The 18,143-nt window shown below is 52.7% G+C and overlaps 1 protein-coding gene across 1 annotated transcript in view; it reads right to left on the bottom strand.

The window, feature by feature from the left end:
- KY (kyphoscoliosis peptidase) overlaps positions 1–13,656 on the bottom strand; it is a 53,839-nt gene extending 40,183 nt beyond the window's left edge. Inside the window, exons 1-3 of the mRNA XM_032333732.1 lie at positions 12,914–13,656; positions 9,644–9,706; positions 5,937–5,999 (exon numbers count right to left, since the gene is read on the bottom strand). Of these exons, the coding sequence (XP_032189623.1) occupies positions 5,937–5,999; positions 9,644–9,706; positions 12,914–13,049 (262 nt within the window). The 5' untranslated portion in view covers positions 13,050–13,656. The remainder of the gene's footprint in view (positions 1–5,936; positions 6,000–9,643; positions 9,707–12,913) is intronic.
- Positions 13,657–18,143: the final 4,487 nt, after the last annotated feature.

Genomic DNA, 18,143 nt, shown 5'->3' on the forward strand with positions numbered 1-18,143 from the left:
AGCAAACTTCCGGTGAATGATTTTATCATTTGAGGACCACACCCTTAGCACGAGAGGATGCCCGCTGTGTTTGCTTTATTTGATCGCAAAACTGGTCACAAAACTTTGTAATTCTGAGAGGTCTTTCGTTCTGTCCCTTGAATGTGAGCTGTCTGTCCTTACGATGTGGTTTGGCTAGTTAGCATGTGATGTTAATATAAGTGATGCTGGGCAAGCTCTGAGCCTAGGTCTCAAGAAATTTTGCAGCTTCTGTCCTCATTCTTGGGATTCTAGCCACAAATGCCATGTGCATGAGCCCAGGCTGGCCTGCTGGAGGAGGAGAGGCCACGTGGAACAGAGTAGAGGCATCTCAGGTGAGGCCACCCTACCCTACCTGGTCTCCAGCCAACTTACCAGCTGACCACGAATACACGAGCAAACCGGGCCAAGACCTGCGGTGAACTGGGTGTGTCTCAGGCAAGCACGCCTGGCCAACCTGTGCCCTTGTGAGCTGGTAAATGCTTACTGGTTTAAGCTACTGAGTTTTGGGGTGATCTGTAATAGAAAAATAGGTCACTGATATACTCACTGGTATTTGATTTTTATCAATCTCAGAAATTTTTATTAGTGAATAATGACATCTCATCTTTGTGTATTTAATTTTTAGTGTATTTTTCATATGTTCATTTGCCATTTAAAATTCCTCTTTTGTGAATTACTTATTTTCCTACTCATGTATTTTTTTCCTTATTAATTTTGTAAGAGTTCTTTTTACTAACAGGTCCCCTGCTAAGTGTATTGCAATTATTTTTCACAGAGTAACAATATTGACTTTCTTGTGTGGCTCATAAACTTGCTCTACATGCCAAAGAGGGTAAATCTCAAATAATTTTGTAAGATACAATGTGGCCTTCCAAATAGCGTTACTCTGTAGAGGTTAACATCACTTTGAGTGTAGTTTCTAGCACATTCACTGTGAAAGAAAATCAGTGTGTGATTTTATAATTAAGACTCTAAGTATTTCAGAATTCAAAGCATAATTCGGTTCTGGTCCTAGGATCGGGGTGCCATTGCCAAAAGCAAGCATTTCCTGTGTGTCTTCTCATGCTGCATGGGCCTGTCATCCTTTGCCTTTTCACTTTTTCCATCGGAAACACTTTCAGGTGTTTTCCAAAGTGAGTGCCAAGCTGTACTTGGCTGCAAGATGCCTTACAAGAAACAGATTTAAAAAACCTGCCCACTCTCTCCCCTTTTCTCAGGTCTCAGCATGTAATGCTCTGAGAAGTCCTGCAGTGAAGAAGTCTATATGACCCAGTACTATTTTGTGAAACACAATTCAGAAAATGCTGGACTGGAACAATACCCAGAAGCTGTAAGAAGCTGCAAACCTGAACAATTTGGTTTAGGGCTCAATAATAAACCCCTTCCCCAAACATCTCACATCTAACATCTAGGCCCTTCTAACCACCCCCAATTCAGCCATGCTTCTTTGTCAAAGAAGGAGTGAGCTGAAAAACAAGGGACTGTTAACGCCCTGGCGGAGAGTGGCTGTTGAGATATTCTGATACACTGATGTGGCCTGCAAGGTCCAACCAGCCATTTCCAATCCCTTCTCTCTTTCCTGCACTTCCTCTTCTCTACCTGCTCATGGATAGGGGCTCAACTTCCACTATTCTCCTGAGCCCCATTTCCTGACTCTCCCCCAAAGCAGCATTGCTTGTCAGATCTATTTGAGGAAAACAACAAAGTTCCCTGGTCTCCCTGATCTGTAGGAGTGTGATACCCACTCTTATCACACACACAGGTATGTGAGGACCCTTGCCAGGGTGGCTGGAGGGGGAACTTCTCTGCCTCAGAAACTGGGCCTGGGTGTGCTGTCTTACATGAGCAAGAGTCACTGAGGAGCTCTGTGCTTCCTAAAGGTGTGAAATGGTAAGATTTTGCAGACTACTACATTCCTGTATCACATAAAACTCTTAATTTAAGACAAAAATTAACGTGACCAATCATCTGATGATAAAGAGTGGAACATCATTTGGAGCAAGATTTCAAGTAAGGACTAAAGCCCAAGTACAGTCAGGTACCATGACACCAATCTTAACGGTCCTACCAAACCCACAGGAGGCCCTTCCTGGGACGCCAGGTCACCTGACTAGCTCTCCCATGGTGCCCCTCCCTGGTTCTGCCAGTTGTCACCCAAACAACATCTCCGAAGCTGCAGCCTTGGGTGTGTTAGGAGCAGCACATTCACAGGTGTCTCCTGCTCCCCTTGACAAGTGGTTGCTGGGGCCCTTTCCCAGATGCCACCAGCTTTGTTTCCTTTTCCCTCTCCTCTGAGATATGGAGACACAGCTGGCAAGCCTCAGCACGGCCATGGCCGACCGCCTGGGGTCTACCTCGTACCTGGTCAGGAGACTTCTCCCCCTCAGCAGCTTCTCCCCAGGTCTCTGCAGGTTTGAATGAGGGTTTGTCTCCAGGCCTAATTTGCTCAGAATATCTAATGCAGAGATGGCAAACAGATTTCCCATTGTTCATTAACTCTGACTGACTGGAAGTGGCTGCCTGGAGTGTCGATTAATTAGCGAGGACTGTGGGCACATGAGTGTGTGTGTGAGTGTGCACACATGTGCGGGTGTGTATGAGTGTGGCTGGGGGCAGGGGCGGGGGCTGGGGGATTCACGTCAGATCCTTGCCATCCTTGGCTGAAGGGGCCTCACTAATGCTTTTTAGAACTGGAACTTGGGTTAATAACCGGGTTCTTTGCCTGGAAATCTTTCCCTGCAGGAGTTGAGAGTCAGGAAGCCTCAGCTAAAGCATCTGTAATTCAGAGACACTCAAAAAGAGCTCCAGGGTAGGTGCTTGGCAGAGGCGTGCTGTGGTTTCTGCCCGGGGAGCAGCAGTCCACACCCAAGAAGAAGTGCCCCTGCTACCCCGGGAGCAGCACACCAGAGGGTGGCAGGGGCAGTCCAGCTCTTCAGACTCCTCACCAGCCTCCGGCCAATGCAGCGGGAAAGGCCCACCCAGCAGTTCTCATCACCAGATGACCCCCTGACGGCAGCGTGTGCTGATACCACTGTGGGGGGAGCACCCGTGAGGCTTGGGGGGATGACAAAGGGCATCTCTCATGCCCCTAACTTGCTAACCCATTCCGGCTTTCACTGGGCTCTTGAAAACTCAGAGCCCTTCAGGGTTCCTTCTGCAGAGCAGAGCCCACTGGAATGTTCCAGGTCTGGAAGTGCAGGCAGTGTGACCCTAGTGCCTGCATCATCAGTGAAGGTCCAGAGTGCCCGCGTGTGGACAAGGGTGCAGGACCTGGCAGGACAGAAGCCTCAAAAGGGAACTCAGGAGTCACTTTTGGGGCCTGAAATCACAGGGACTCGGGGGATCACGCTCCTGTCATTCCACCCAACCACCCATTACAGACCGATCTTCTGAGGCAGCCCTCTCAGCCCTCTCACGAAACTCCAGGACTCCAGTGATCTGTTTGTCACCCCCTGCATTAGGTTTCTCATACCTGGTGCTCCTGCTAGAAGCAGGACCTGTGAATGTTACCTCACCCACCAGAGGGGACTGTGAGATGTGCCTAAGTTAAGGATCTGGAGAGAGGAAGATCATTCTGGATTATCTGGTGGGCTCAGTGTAATCCCAAGGATTCTTATAAAACGGAGTCAGGAGATTGAGCTCCTTATGTGGAGAATAGGCAATGTGACAGTGGTCACAGACAATGGAGTGATCAGCTACAAGTCAAGAAGGGCCAGCAGCCTCTGGAAGCTGGAGGGATCGAGGAACAGATTTTCCTCTGGAGCCTCCAAAAGGAAACTTCCCTGGGGACACTTAGCCCAGTGAGACTCACTTGGGACTTGTGGTCTCCAGAGCCCTTGAAGAGAATATCTGCGTTCAGCCACCAAGCTTGTGATAATTTGTTACAGTAGCCATAGGAAACCAACACACACCCCAGGGAGCTCACTCTCCCCCCATCCTCCTCCTGCCTCTGTTCCTTCCTTCAGCCTCATTCAACACCCTGCGCTTTACTTCTGAAGGCTGTCTGTCTCCCTCAGCAGGGAGGGGCAGGAACCCTTGTCCATTTTGTTCTGGACTCCAGTTCCTCCCCAGAGAGGTGCAGCCTTTCCCTCACTGGGGCTCAGGCTCTCACAGGACCCCACTGGGCCCATCTTATTCCAACCTACAAGGCTCTGCTCTGCACCTAGGACACCAAGCCCGCCATTCTTTCTGCTCTCTGGAAGCCTCGAGTGCTAGTAGGGGGAACGTGAGTGGCCTTCAAGTTGAGAGCATGAGTGCGAGGGTGTGGTGTGCCAGGTGAGGCTCTGGGGACTTGTGGGCCCCTTCCCATGCCCATCTTCCTGGGACACGGTGGGGGCAGTGCCCTGTGGAGGCCTGGCAGGTGCACCAGGCTCGGGGACCACAGCATCCCCTGGCTCAGCTTTCCTGTGCACAAGCAGGGATAACACCATGACCCCAACGGGGACTGTAGCCAGAACTAAGCAAGATGAGTTATGTAGTGGTAAATCCACTTTCATGTTCATGAGGTGTTGGTTCTTTTTGATTTGTGGTGAGGTGTGTGCTGCTGGTCCGTTTCGGAGAGGCAGGGGGCTTAGGTTTTTCTGGGTGGTGTGCTCAGGGGGAAGGCAGGGGGCCCGCTGAGTGGTGCCTGTTCTGGAGCCATCTGCCAAGAGGTATAGTGGCCCTGGTTGCAAGGAAACTTGGCCTCCTGCTGCTAATCCATCTTGACAGGCCTTTCCTCACTGCCTGCCAGGGCCTGTCTGTGGGGATGCTGGATTAGTCTGTTTCTGAGGGCAATTCCCCGAGAGACTCTGAGTCCTCCCGGGACTCCTACTTTACCACTGCCCCCTGGACATGGTCAGATCATTTCCTTACAAGTCAGGGCATCAGCACTGAGAACAGCAGGGGTGCAAGTTTAGGGCTGAGTCTAAGAGAGCTCTCAGGTACCAGGCCCTCAGTCTCTAAAACGGAGCAGGAAACCAAGGTGGGAGGTTAGTATGTGGGTAGGGGCGGAGTGGGGTTAGTGAGGGGGCGGTTGTCTCTAATTAACCTGGTCTCCCTTCCAGCTGTAGCTGTAGAGTCCTCCTGTCTCTACCCCTGCTGCCTCATTCCCCCACCATGTCCACTCCCCCCCCCCCGGCCCCATACCCTGTGTTCTCAGATCCAGTCAACTGCAGAGTCAGCATGGTGACACCCTTGTCTGAGCCCCACAGAGTCCCCCAGAACCCATCCCTGTGAAGTGAGGATTCTCAAGGAAGGGCCCTCTCACTTCCCTTTGCTGAGTTAAATTCATCCCTGGGTGGAAGGCCCTGGAAGGCTGCGTCTTGGAAGGAGCGGCCAGGGAACCGCGGTGACTCAGGAGGAGGGAAGGCTTGGACAGGGGGAAGGCCGCTTTCCAGAAGCTCTGTCGAAGCATTGCTGTGCGAGGGTTAACAGCATAGGTCTTGGGGTGGCCATGGGGAGGTGGGGGTCAGGTGGCCCCCCACTCTGATGCTTTCTGGCTCTGTGCTCTTGGACATATGACAACCTTTCCAAGCCTCAGTTTACTCATCTATAAATCGAGGCCAGCTGACAGTACGGATCACATGAGTGTGAAGTTCATTTGCAGGAGGATAATTATGTAAATGGACCACCAGGGTGCCTGGCACATGGTTAGCACTCATAAATGTTAGCTCTGGTGATGACAGCAAGGGCCCTGAGGACAGATGTGGGTTCTGTGGCCCAAGGACTTGATCACTCTCTCGCATGTCATCCCGCAGCCTCTCACTGCTTCCCATGGGATGCGGGGAGAAGGAGAGGGAGATGGAGAGGGTGCTCCAGCATCCATAGGGCAGAGAAGAAAGTTTGCCTCTTCCCTTGCCGTGGTTCTGGCCTGGAGAGCAGAGACAGACAGATGGGGGCTGGAGGAGAGGCCACGGGGCATGGTGAATCCTTACCTTGGTTGTCGTAGGAAGTGATGACCTGGGTCTGCTGTGGATGCTGCTTCTCCGCCAGGCTTCCTGTGAAGCAAGACAGATCCGCAGTGACCACTGGGACAATGGCGCGGAATTTGCCCCGGGCCGACCAGGGAGCTGGGTGCATCTGCAAGAAAGGCAGGCTGGTGGGGGGTAAACTCATGCCAGGCCTGACCTAAATGTGTGCCCATCTGTGTGCACACACGTGTGACTCAGCCCCTTTACACACCCGAATGCAGAGGCAAGTGACTGTGAATCTGTGGGCACATACCCTTACATCTCTCAGCGGTGCCAGCAGAGGCTGGGTTTCTTCTCGAGAAGTAGGGTGCCCCTCCCATGGGTCCCAGCTTCAGTGTGGCCGGGCTCAGCCGCCAAAGTGCAAAGGGATGCCTTGCTGATCATCACCCTCTCTGTGGAGTGGCCCGGGGAGTGGGGTTCCTACCCCCATTTTATAGCTGATAGGCCTGCAGCCTGGGCCTAACTTTTGGCTAAAGATATTGCCCCCAGGGACTTGAGCCCCCAGTCTCCTGATTTCTAGGTCAAGCTCTTGCCTCCCTCTGAACAGAATGGGGACAGCTTGCCTTCTACTCCTGTTTAGGAGTTGGGGTGACCTGCAGTATGGGTCAGTTTCACGGACATTCGCAGGGCCCCCACTGTGCAAATGTTCTAGGGATCCCGCATTAGGGATCTTTATGTCTTTGGAACACTGAGCTGTCCTCAGAGCCTAGTGGGATCAGGCTGCTGTGAGAAAGGCCCCATTCCTACCACAGGCCATGAAGGGGGAACCCACAGGCTTACCTGCCTCTCTTATGAAGCAACGCCTTTTCCTACGTCTTTCCCTTACCAGCTGCTGTGGCGGCCTGGTCTTGCTGAGTATGCTGCAGGTATCAGGGGAGGGGCTGGGGAAGGACCAGGGTTGTGGCAGCAGGGCCTTCCCCCACAGTGACCACCCTGGCCTGCCATCTTCCTTCTCTCTGGCCTCCCACTGGTCTGCAAAAAGTGTCCAGCCTGCCACTGGAAGTGGTCGTTAAGTGTAGGGCCTGGGTCTGGAAATAGCCTGCCTTTGGGGCGCTGGTCTCAGCAGGTTCCATTCAGACATCTTCCTTTGTGCACCCAACCAGATCTGCCACTCAGGGCTTCCCACATCTGGGCCCAGGCAGAAGGTGGTCAAGGTGGATAGGCAGGTCACTGAGCTGGGCTGGATCTTTGATCCCCTGGCAGGGTCTTGCCCTGGAGAACCTGCCTACTCTAGTCTTCTCCTATGAGCAGGCCCAGCCAGGACCCTCACCCTGAGGGCTGAGGTCGGTGGGCTGGCCAAGGGCTAGGAGCACTGAGTGTGCCAATCCACGGTGATGTCTGTTTGGAGCTCTTAGGCCAGACTCAAGCGAGGACAGCGAGGCTGCCTCCTTCAGCCACAGCTGGCTACATCTCCTGCTGGGCTGGCAGATGAAGGAAACAGGATCTGGGAAGGGAATCCTCAAGGAGGACGATTGGCTGGCATAGCTGCTGTGGGTATTTATAGTCAGGGCTGCACAACTGGTTTCCCTGTGGCTATGGGGTGTCGGTCCCCATGCTGCTAGGCAGACTTCGGCCAGGACCAAGGAAAGTAGCCAATCACAGCAGGGGAAGCCCGTTGCCGGGCAAACTAGTGGGGTTGGCTGGGCCCAAACACCTGCTGCTCGGAAAAGTTTGGAGCAGTCCAGGCTCCCCCCACCCTGCCAACACCCCGGCTCAAGCAGCACACAGGGCAGTGAGAAGGGGAACATGTGCCTTTTTGGATCTGCCCCATGTTCGGCCACATTTGTGCACACTCCACCAGCACAAGCCATCAGCTGCCTCCTTTGCAGGTGAAAGCCATCCCGTTTCCAGGGCTGGGTGCCTTGGACGCCAGTGAAGGAAGTATGTACGCAGAGTCTCACCATCAGAAAACACAGAGAGAGAAGCTGTGATTCTAGTTTCTGCAAGCACATGTGCAACTTGAAAACAGACATAAAATTTTACTTTAAAATACCTATACTGGTGGAGTGATGCAACCCTTATCTTTTCCAGGCTCTGCAGAGCCTCTCTCCAGGCCTCCACTTACCTGAAACTCTCAGTTTTCTCTGGTGGTTTGGCAAGAACTACTTTCACACTCCTCATTTTTTTAAAAATTATTTTTAAAAAAGATTTTTATTTTTTTAAAGTAATCTCTGCACCCAACATGGGGCTCAAGCCCACAAGAGCCGCACACTCCACCTACTAAGCCAGCCAGGTGCCCCGTGATCCTCTTTATTTTGTTGTATTTTCCCACTAAACTTCCCTCAAATCAGGGGCTTTAAAGATGGTAAAAGTAGGATAAATTCACTGTATTTCAATCGTCTCCTAACGTAATAACATGGCTGAGAAGCCTTAAGATGAATTTCCGACAACTCAAGGTAAGAAAGCTATAACAAATGAAGATGGCTGTGTTTCTTCCCTCCCACCTCAACCCACTTTTCCACTCACCCGCTTGTACGCTGGCCAAGCGTGCATATTTGCATTGCCTGCTGTGCATTTTGTGGACAGGTTGCTGGTGGTCTGATTCTCAGAATTCTAATGAGCCTGCAGTCTAGTTTTCTAACTTTGGCATCTGCTTTGGTCCAGGTAGAGCAGGTGCATCTATTGTCTTATGGCCCTGAAACAATGGTCAGGAAGCTATCCCACCATGTATGCCCATGAGCCAGGACTCCAAGGGCTGGTCCCCAGGGCAGGAGCATGTCTCAAGTATGATCTGTCTTTGTGCATAGGGCGGGGAACACAGGAAAGCTCTTAACCTCCAGGGAGCTGGGATTCTATTGCAGTGAAAAGCATTATGATTATAATCATTAACATGGGCCCACGAAGGCAGGGGGTCTTGACTGTTTTTATTCCAACACCTAGAATCCTGCCTGGCATGAAGGAAACACTTCAGACCTTTGATGAGGGAATGAATGAACGCATTTACTTTTAGAATTTCATCCTTCCCTTTTGTTACTGTCAGGAGGGCAGAGCATAGCTGTTTGGTCTCATTTAGCTGGGGGCCCGATTCTCCACCTGCAGAGGATTCTTCACGCCAGCATTTGATGAGTCCAGATCTGAATGTGACCCCTAGTGGGGCCCCAGGAGTGGAGATATGACTCTTGTTAGAATTCTCACGTGCCCACAGTGCAGTTTCGCTCATGTTTGTTCTTGGAAGGTGGGCTTATGAATCTCTGAAGGGTACAGAAAAATACCTAGTAGGGTCAGTCCATGGATGGCATTCCCAGAGCTGTCCTGGGCCTGAAGGGTGACAGACAGCTGGCACCAGAGAAAGGAGGATTTGGAAATGGACTTCTCTCAGATCTTACTATATTCTGGGTCCCCAACCAGACAGGAATACAGCACCCATCTCCCTAGACCTGGAGTAATAATGTCCCCAAACAGGCCACCTCCTTTCTGAAAAAATTTTCAAAGGGTAGATACCGGACCTGATGTGAGCAACCCCACTTCCAGGGGGAACGCACTCAAAACTTGGGGGATGCAATGCCAGGGAAAACTTTCTGGGGTCACAGTGGCCCCAGAGGCATGGCTGAATCACGAGCAGCTACTTTCTGATTGATTAGATATCTAGAGCCAGTGAAATTGAATTCTTCCATCATTTTTCAATGTGTTGAATTACAGAGACGTAAAAAATAAGATGAAAAGAGAGTTACCTTGCACATCATTTCCTTCGAATCTCTGCCATCTCCGGATTCCGTTTCTGACGCCCTGGAGTCCTGTGGAATATAGGGTCTGGCTTGAGGGTCTCCACGGTGGGAAGACCCAGGCCAGCAAGTGATGGGCCAGCTGCTAATGCATCTGGGCTGAGGTGGGGCTGGAGGAATCCAGCTCTGTCGGCATCCGGGAGAGGCTGCCACAAATGAGACACACTTTAAAACATTAAAGGAAAATATTAGAATAGCAGTTTTCAAAGGTGATTGTCAGGATCATTCGGGGAGAATTTCCCCAGTACAGATGCCCATTTTTCACTCCATATCTCTGCTGCATGAATATGGAGGCACATTGTGGAAGATGTTCATCATTCATTTTGCCTACCTATTTCCCTATGCAGGGAATCTCCCGCTTTTAGAGCTATGATGTAAGGTAGAGGGTGGGCAAAGAGGGTCTATCCTTATAGGAAACTCAAGTGATTGTTGGAAAACTGTGAAAATTCTCCCTGGATGATAGTCTCCCAGCCTCCCTTGCAGCTATGGACAAGCTATGGACCTATGCACCATGGACAAGTGTGGCCCAGGCACAGCCACTCTGAGGGACCTGTGTCTGCTTCCACCTTAGGACCTGATGATGCAAGAGAGAAGCGCTCGCTCTCTCTCGCTTTCTCTCGCTCTCTCTCTCTGGTCATGGCTGGAAGTGGCAGCTACGAGGTCGAGTTCCTGGCACAGAAATGGTGTACGTTCTGGCAATGGGAGCAGCTGCGGTAAGATCAAGCTCCTGATGAGGAAGGAGTCCCTAGGGTCCTTTGGTGGCAACTGAGGTTTCCTCAACAGACCAGCTCAGCTGGGCAGCTGATGGTGCTGTTCCAGGAAGCTCGGCCTCCAGCCCGGGTTTCTAGCCCTTGCAACCCCTGCAAGTCCCCCAGTCCCTTCCCAATGCTCTTCTTTTCTCCAGTGCTCTCTGCAGCCAGGATCCGGGCTTACAGCTCGGAACCCTTGCTGACACCTGTGTGGAGTGGAATGCACACATCACACCAACTTGGGGGAATGAAACCTGACTATGGGGCACTTTTAAACTGGGTGGAGGTGGCTTTAGGCCACCTCCTCAGGGCACAGGTTAGGAGGTGAGGGTGTCCAGGCATGCTTTTGAGAAACACTGTGTAAAGGAGAATGGAAGGGCCGAAGAGGAAAGAGCAGAGAGCATCTGTTGGCCACTGGGCACACACTCTCTTTGCCTCCTTGTCCTTCTGACTCTTTCTGCCACAAGGACACAGCAGAAAGCCACCCGATCACATCTTTACTTAGCCCTCTGCATTGTGACAATTATGGAGCTCAGGTCCTCCTTCACAGAGCCAAGGACCTGGGCTGGAGGGGAGATAGGAGGAGATGCCTGGAAGAGGTGTGGGGACATTTTGGATCTTGTGCCCCAACAGGAGGCCTCGGAACATGCTAATTTAATTCAGTGTTTCCCTGCCTTCAGCTGTGTGGGCCCATAGGCCGGCTTAGCCAGGGGTCTCTTGGACATCAACACTGCCCAGCAGACTTGGAGGCTGGACACTCTCCCTCTGCTTCGGTACAGGCTGGTTGTAAATAAGTGACACTAGTCTCTCTGCTTGTCTAGTGTCTGGGAGAAACCTCCTTCAGGAAAATTTTGGAGACAAACAGCAGAAATAACAGACCCTTGGCAAGCAGGGTCTTCTTGCCTTGCATTGTGGTCATGAGTGTGAAATGTATTGGTCTGGCGTCCTGTAGGGTGTGTGCTAGGGGTGGGACGCCTCAGGGAACAGTCCTGATCCCTGCCATTTCTGGGGCTTCTCTGTGTTCCTCGTCCTCTCTTTCTAGTGTTGGAATCTTTAGGAGAGATGCAATCAGAGGGGGGAAGGGAGGAGGGGGCTCATAGGCTGACCAGGAGCTGGGCCTCTTGGGGGCCCTCTGGCCTTGCCACACACTGGGGGAGGCCTTCTCAACCACAGTGTCTGGAGGAGAGGCAGCTTCTTTTCAATCAAGGAGCAGGTGGACTTACCAATTTCCTCATTACAAATACCCGGGTGGGCCATTTCCACCTCTCCTAGGAGCAGCTCTGAGAATGAAAGAACCAAGTAACCCAAACAACTGGCCCCAAATCCCTCCAGAGACTGGAGTACCTGATAACATGCACAGCCCTCCAGAATCTATTTCTTTCCCCAAGAGGTCACCAGGAACTATGGGGCAGCTCCAGCCTGTGTGACTGGTGGGGGGCAAACCAATCACAGCACCACTGCTTCTGTGGGGCAGGTAGAAGGTGGGGGTTCAGTGCACACAGGGCCTTTGCAGACAGAAGAGCCAGAGGCAGACTCCGAGGAGCTCTGGTGCTGGAGGGCAGGCAGGAGGCAGAAGTCATTCTACCCCATGGGTTATTAAACATCACTCCCAAAGCACTGGCCTATGGTCAGCCTAGCACAAACCTCACACCAGCCCCCCCAGAAGGGTTGGGAGGGCTTCCTCCTAGACCTAAAACTGATTCCCTAACTTCTGAGGGGCTTATCTAACATCTGTGATTTCCCCATCTGTATTCTCTTCAGTGTGTCCTCTTTGGAGATTACAGTGAGTGCTGCTTTCCACAACTTCTCTATAAACAGTCACTTTATTTTTCCAGTCTACCCTTCCTCAGACTTTCCTCCGAAAGTCTGTAGGAAGAGTAAAATTAATAGATCCGTGAGAGTGGAAGAAAGCAGATTTTAGCTGGCCTGACCCAAGCCTGTGTGCCTTTTACATCACCCTTTAAGGCTTCTACTGTGGGAGGCCAGGAGAGGCTTCAAGATAGGGGAAACTGAGGCCAGGAGTTGTGCAAGGACACCAAGCGAGCTCCGTGTCAAAAAGTCTAATTCAGCACACAGACTTCCCTGGGTCCCCTGTGCTCCGCAATGTGCCATGTGAGGAGCAGGTCTCGGCCACACAGGGGTCAGGCCCAAGGCTCTGGCCCCCTTCCTCCAAGGCATCTTCTAACCCTGCTGTGCACCCTTCAGAGAGTGGCTGGGAGGAAGGTGGCTCTCCAGGGGGCTGACGGAAGCACCGACCAGCTCACGCAGGGAGTCAACCCCGGAGCAATCACCGGGCTGCGCGTTGCCACGGGACGCCGATGCCAGGGCGCAGAGGCGCAGGCAGCGACGGGGAGAGGGTCGTTCTCGCTGACCTCATTCGGGGGTGCCTGAGGCGCCCCCCCGGCGGGCGGGCCCCAGGGCGAAGAGGCCGAGGTGCGGGGGCCGGCGGCCCGGGCCCGGCGCGCGTTACCTCCTCTGCGCTGCGGAAGCGCGCCCGGGTCCGCCTGCCGGTCCGAGTGCGTGCCCTGCGCGGCGCGCCGCTTCTCCGAGTGCACGATCAGCAGCATGTCGATGGACACGGCGTTGCTGTCCTTCTTCAGCTCCATGGTGCCGCCTCGCTCCCCGCCGTGGCGCCGCGGCCGCTCTCGACGCTGCCTGCGCTGCAAATGGCCCCGTGCGCGCCGCTAGCTGGCGCGGGAGACGGCGAGGGCGCGGGAGAGGGCGCTCCCCCGCCGCCGCCGAGCCGCTGGGCGCCGCGTTTCGCTGACTCTGCCAAACACGCCATTAGGGCCCGCCCGGGAGGGCGCTACCCTAACGAAGCCGCTCTAAGTCACCTTTGAAAAGAAGTCCCCAGCCGAGCCCTGACTTGCACCCGGGCCGCGGGCGCCACAGCCGCCGGCTCTAGAGAGCCTCCCGCCCGGTGAGCTTGGAGCGCTCGTCCCGGCCTCCGGCGCTGTTCCCCGGGGCTGGCCCCGCGCTGCCTCGTCCCCCGCGGGCTCCAGGGATTCCCGGGGCGCCTGCGGAAGGGGTTGCAAACACTGACACCACACAACGCTGTCAATAGTGCGAGTCCGTTCTGGAAAAGGAAAAAAGAGCACGGGGTGGTCCCCCTTCTTCCCTGTGTGGGTTTTGGAGGTCGACGGCCTCCTCTGTAGGAGGGAGATGGATAGGGTGTTGGGGTCTGGACCTTTGCGATTACGGCTGCACCAGGACTTGGAACGTGACCACTGGGCTTCAACTTAGCAGTTCTTTCTGGCCTGTGGTGGAAGTCTTAACATCTCTGTTCCTTCTAGAAGCCCGGCTCACGCTTGGTGGGGCAGGGGGGAGGGGCGAGGAGGAGGCTGGGGCAGGGAGCAGCCTGCCCGCTGTGCTCAGGGAGCTGGACCCGAGAGCCCATCTATTTTTAGTGGGGCCTGGCTAGGCCGGCCAGCAGCAGCAGGGCCTTTGGCTCCGAGTCTCAGGAGTGTTTACAGCCGCATCTGCCTGGTAGCCCTTGGCACAGTGAGCCCACCCAGCCGGGGCCAGTCCCCTAACTTAAGTTTCCACCATTAATAAATGCCGTGCACACGGAAGCCTTTGCCCTGGGGCCCATCCCACTGGAGGTTAATGACCCTGGGTGGCAGCGTTGTCCCTGAGGGCTCTTACCTCCCCCTTGGAGGCAGACTGTATTGTGCTAGATTGCAGCTCTAGCTCTGCCACTGGATGCCAAAGGGACCGTGGACAAGCCATTTCCCCCCATGTCCCCACCCCTCTTGTGGGCATTAAATACAGGCTCTCATAGGACTGTTGTGAGAATGAAGTGTACTTAAGCTGCTTGGCGCAGAGTAAGTGCTCTCTCAATGGTAGCTGTGGTTCAAGCCTCATTTTAAGGGTGAGGAGGTGGACAGGCAAAGCGACAAGTCAGTGATGGAGGCAGGGGCCGCCCAGATATACCCTCAGCTTCTGAAGGGTTCAACAACCCCCCACCCCAACCAATGGGACTGAGAACAGACCCTCAGCCTGTGATTTATACCCTGGGTCCAGCCTAATTCTATAGAGTCATCTCTTACTCCTTCCCTGCCAACTCACACATGCAGCAGCCACAGCTGTGACCATTACTCCCCAAACACATTTACCTGGCCTTTCTGCTTCTAGGCTTTCCTTAACATACTAGCCCCACCATCCTGACACCATCTTAAACAACTTGGAATTCAAGAACTTCCATAATCTGACCCAACAGGTTCATCCACATCCTTGTTTAGGCTTTGACAAACCAGGGGCTATCTCTATTCTCGGGCAGAGCTTTAATTATCTTAATCACAATGAGTTGGAAATTTCAGGATGCAAAAAGACAAAGAACAGTCAAAATGGTGTACTGTTGCCTTTATCCTCCATTACAGGAACACTCAGTCATGTTCTTCTGTCATCTACACTGCTTCCACCCTTTTGCTTGAAGATGGGATATATCCGTGGGCCCAGTGTTCTGAGCCCTGAGCTGTCTTGGAGATGGGGAATGGTTGACAAGGGGAGGCTTGCTTCTGGTGATGAGGTTTTCACCAGAAAGGGTGTGTCCTGACTCACATTTTAGCTTTTCCTAAGAAAGAGTGATGACCACCCGTCTTAACTCTTTCAGCCCTCTAGAGATCTCAGGAGGTAGGTTTCTGTCTTCTCTAGACAGATGTGACAAACAAAGCCAATCACTTTGTTTTTGGAAGGCTTTCTGCAGGCAATTTGTAGACATGACGTGGTATTCTGCATTGGTACAGTGGGGGAGGGGTGCACAGAAAGTGGGGCAACTCGGTAAAGAGCACGGACTATGTTGTAGACTCTTCACACCCTCGCTTCTGCTGATATGGAAAAACTGTTACATGAGGCACCAGAGAACTTTCCCAGAAACCTTTTCGGAAGCTGGGACTTGCTTCTTAGGCTGCCTTGACCAGCCTGGCTTGGCTTGCTCCCACTTCTGAATTTGCCATTGCTGTCACTTCTTCCTGAAATGCGTGTTTGTACATTCCTGACAAGTACAGTGTGGCCATCCTTTGAAGTCTGACACTGGCCCTCACCTCCACCCTGAAGCCTTCCTGGTCACGCTGATTCTTGGAGCCCCTGAAAGATGCCAGTTCTCTGAGTTGCCTCTCTTTTTAACCCCCCTCAGTTCCCCTTTTGGAATCGCATGGACATTTAAAAGTTAGTTTGAGGGGTGTGCCTGAGTTGCTCAGTCATTAAGCCTCTACCTTCTGTTCAGGTCATGATCCCAGGGTCCTGGCATTGAACTCTGTGGCTTTCTGCCCAGCAGAGAGCCTGCTTCTCCCTCTCCCTCTGCCTGCCACTCTGCCTACTTGTGCGCGCTCTCTCTCTCTCTCTCTCTCCCTCTCTGACAAATAAATAAATAAAACCTTAAAAAAATGTTAGTTAAAAAAACAAAACAAAACCGCAGCTCTTCCAAACCACCTCAGGTCTCTTCTACTTCATAGCACAGTGTATGGTGAAGTGATTGCCTGGCCTCAGACCGCATTAAGCTCTTGGAGGGTCGGGTCATGGTCTTCCTCATTCTTGAATTCCCTCCCATCTTCCTCCCCCACACCCCACACTGGGCCTTCCGTGTGTATCGCACACAGGAGGTGCTCAATAAATGTTTGACTCAAACTGGACAGAATGAGCAATCCCCGCCAGCCACGACTTCCCCCTGTAGCCCGGAGGCGTACCAGCCTTCTGGAGGTTTATAGCATTTGCTTTTCTGTGCCTTTCTCTCAGACCGTAAGGGAATGGAAGAGGAGGTTAACCAAGGACAAGCAGCTCTAAAGGCACCTTCTCCCACTGCTGACAGAACCATCTGGAGCATGAATTTGGGGAGTGCTTAGTTCTAACAGCACTGCTCACTCCCATGCGGCCACCTCCACCCTGCCCCAACCAGGAGCCAGGAGCTGTGACTTTCCTGTTCAACACCATTCCCTTTCCCAGCCTTTCTGACCTGTCTCTCTCCCTGACCGGCCCGACAGCCTGGTTCAGTATTTCTATCTATGACGCCTTCATTGATTCTCCCTATTTTTCCTGTCCATAGCTTAGTACAATCCCATCTCCTTGACATCACAATGTGCAAATGCAGGAACACTACATCCCAAGTCCCGGGGAGTTTAAATTTTGGAGTCTTTATACACTATGGCATTCTTGGCCTTTTCCTGTGGATGGAGATGATGAGAATCAATTTGTCTCTCACCACCACTTCCAAAATATCTCCGGGCGTGCCAAGAGAGGTATCCAGTGGCACATGAAAGCCCATGGAGAGATTACCTCTTCAGCTTCGCCAAGTGTTTATTGCCGAGCTATTGAAATGCCCCTCGCATATTCCTTGGTCTGCCTCTCTGAGGGAAACAAGAGTCCGCACGCGGACTTCCCGCGGCAGGGTTCCTTCCCTGGTGCTCAGTGATTCCTGTACAGAAGACTGCATTTTGACATCCACAAACTCACGGATTCCCACAGTAGCCGAAGGCTGGCCTGACACCTTTATGCCCCTTTTACTGACACTGAAACAGGATCAAGAAATGGGATGGTGCCGTTTTCCCAGGGAGTCAACATTGGCTTCTAGATGGGCCCATGGCTCCCACCAAGCCTAACACACTTGCCGTCCTGCCTGCTTTAGTGAAAAGGGGCACAGAGGTCTTTTCCACCTACCGGCTGAGATTTAGGCCAGCCTCCCCAGAGGCGGGGCCCAGGGCAGTGCTCTGAGTGACGCGTGTCGCCCTGTGTCGCCTGGGGAGACAGCACTCACACCTGGGTGCTGAGAGATTGTCTAATGAGGTGGGTGAGGAGGGTCAGCCCTGGGAGACAGCCTTGGAGTGTCTGTGTGAAAACACAAAGGAAGCCAGAACAGCCTTGTGATTATTCCTGAAGACCCCTGGCGACTGTTGGAATGAGACGTTGTGTCTGTTGACCCCAAATGGGATGGGCACCATGACCTGGATCCCAGGGGGCCAGTTTCCAGTCAGTGCAGCCTCCAGCCTTGCCTGTCCCCGGGGCACAGCTTCTAATAGGAGCCATGGGTATTTTTAGTCTCACGTGTGCAGGCACAGGACAAGGAGAGCTGGACAGGAACAGCTAATAAGCCATGGTCCTTATTAAGTTGGTTAGGGTGAAATGAGGGGGAGGACAGGGAGCCCAGTGGAACTTTTGCACATGTCTCCTTTTCAGAGAACTCTTTTTCCATAATTCACCGAGAAAGATTGAGGTCAGGGTGATTATGCATAGTCCCAGTTAGAGACATCTGAAAGTGGGACATGCTCCCCTCCTGAGGCCTGCAGGTTCCCTCCCAACAGACCCCACTCTACCCTCTAAGAGACAAGGTTAGGCAGAAGGGGTGATCAGCTTCTGGGCTTGGCTCCCCAGGTGGGGGTAACGCAAAGGACCAGACAAGAGGCCAATTCCCAATGAGACCCTTGCAGCCCAGCAGAGGTGTGAGCAGTATCAACTATTATCCTGATTTCACAGGTGAGGGAATGGAGGTTCAGAGAGCTGCAGACCCTTGTGCAAGGCCACACAGCTGGGAAGTGGTAAAGCCTGGATTCAAGCTCAGTGTCCTAGATTAAGGTCTACCATTGTTTTCGAATACATCCCTCTTTCTCCAAAGTGACAGTCAGAGTGTCTAAGACTCATTGTCCATTTTATTTAAACACAGACATTTTTTTCTACACCAACTCGGTGCCAGGAATTCCATCCCTGGAATG

Source organism: Mustela erminea, chromosome 1, assembly GCF_009829155.1.
Source record: "Mustela erminea isolate mMusErm1 chromosome 1, mMusErm1.Pri, whole genome shotgun sequence".
NCBI lineage: Eukaryota > Metazoa > Chordata > Mammalia > Carnivora > Mustelidae > Mustela > Mustela erminea.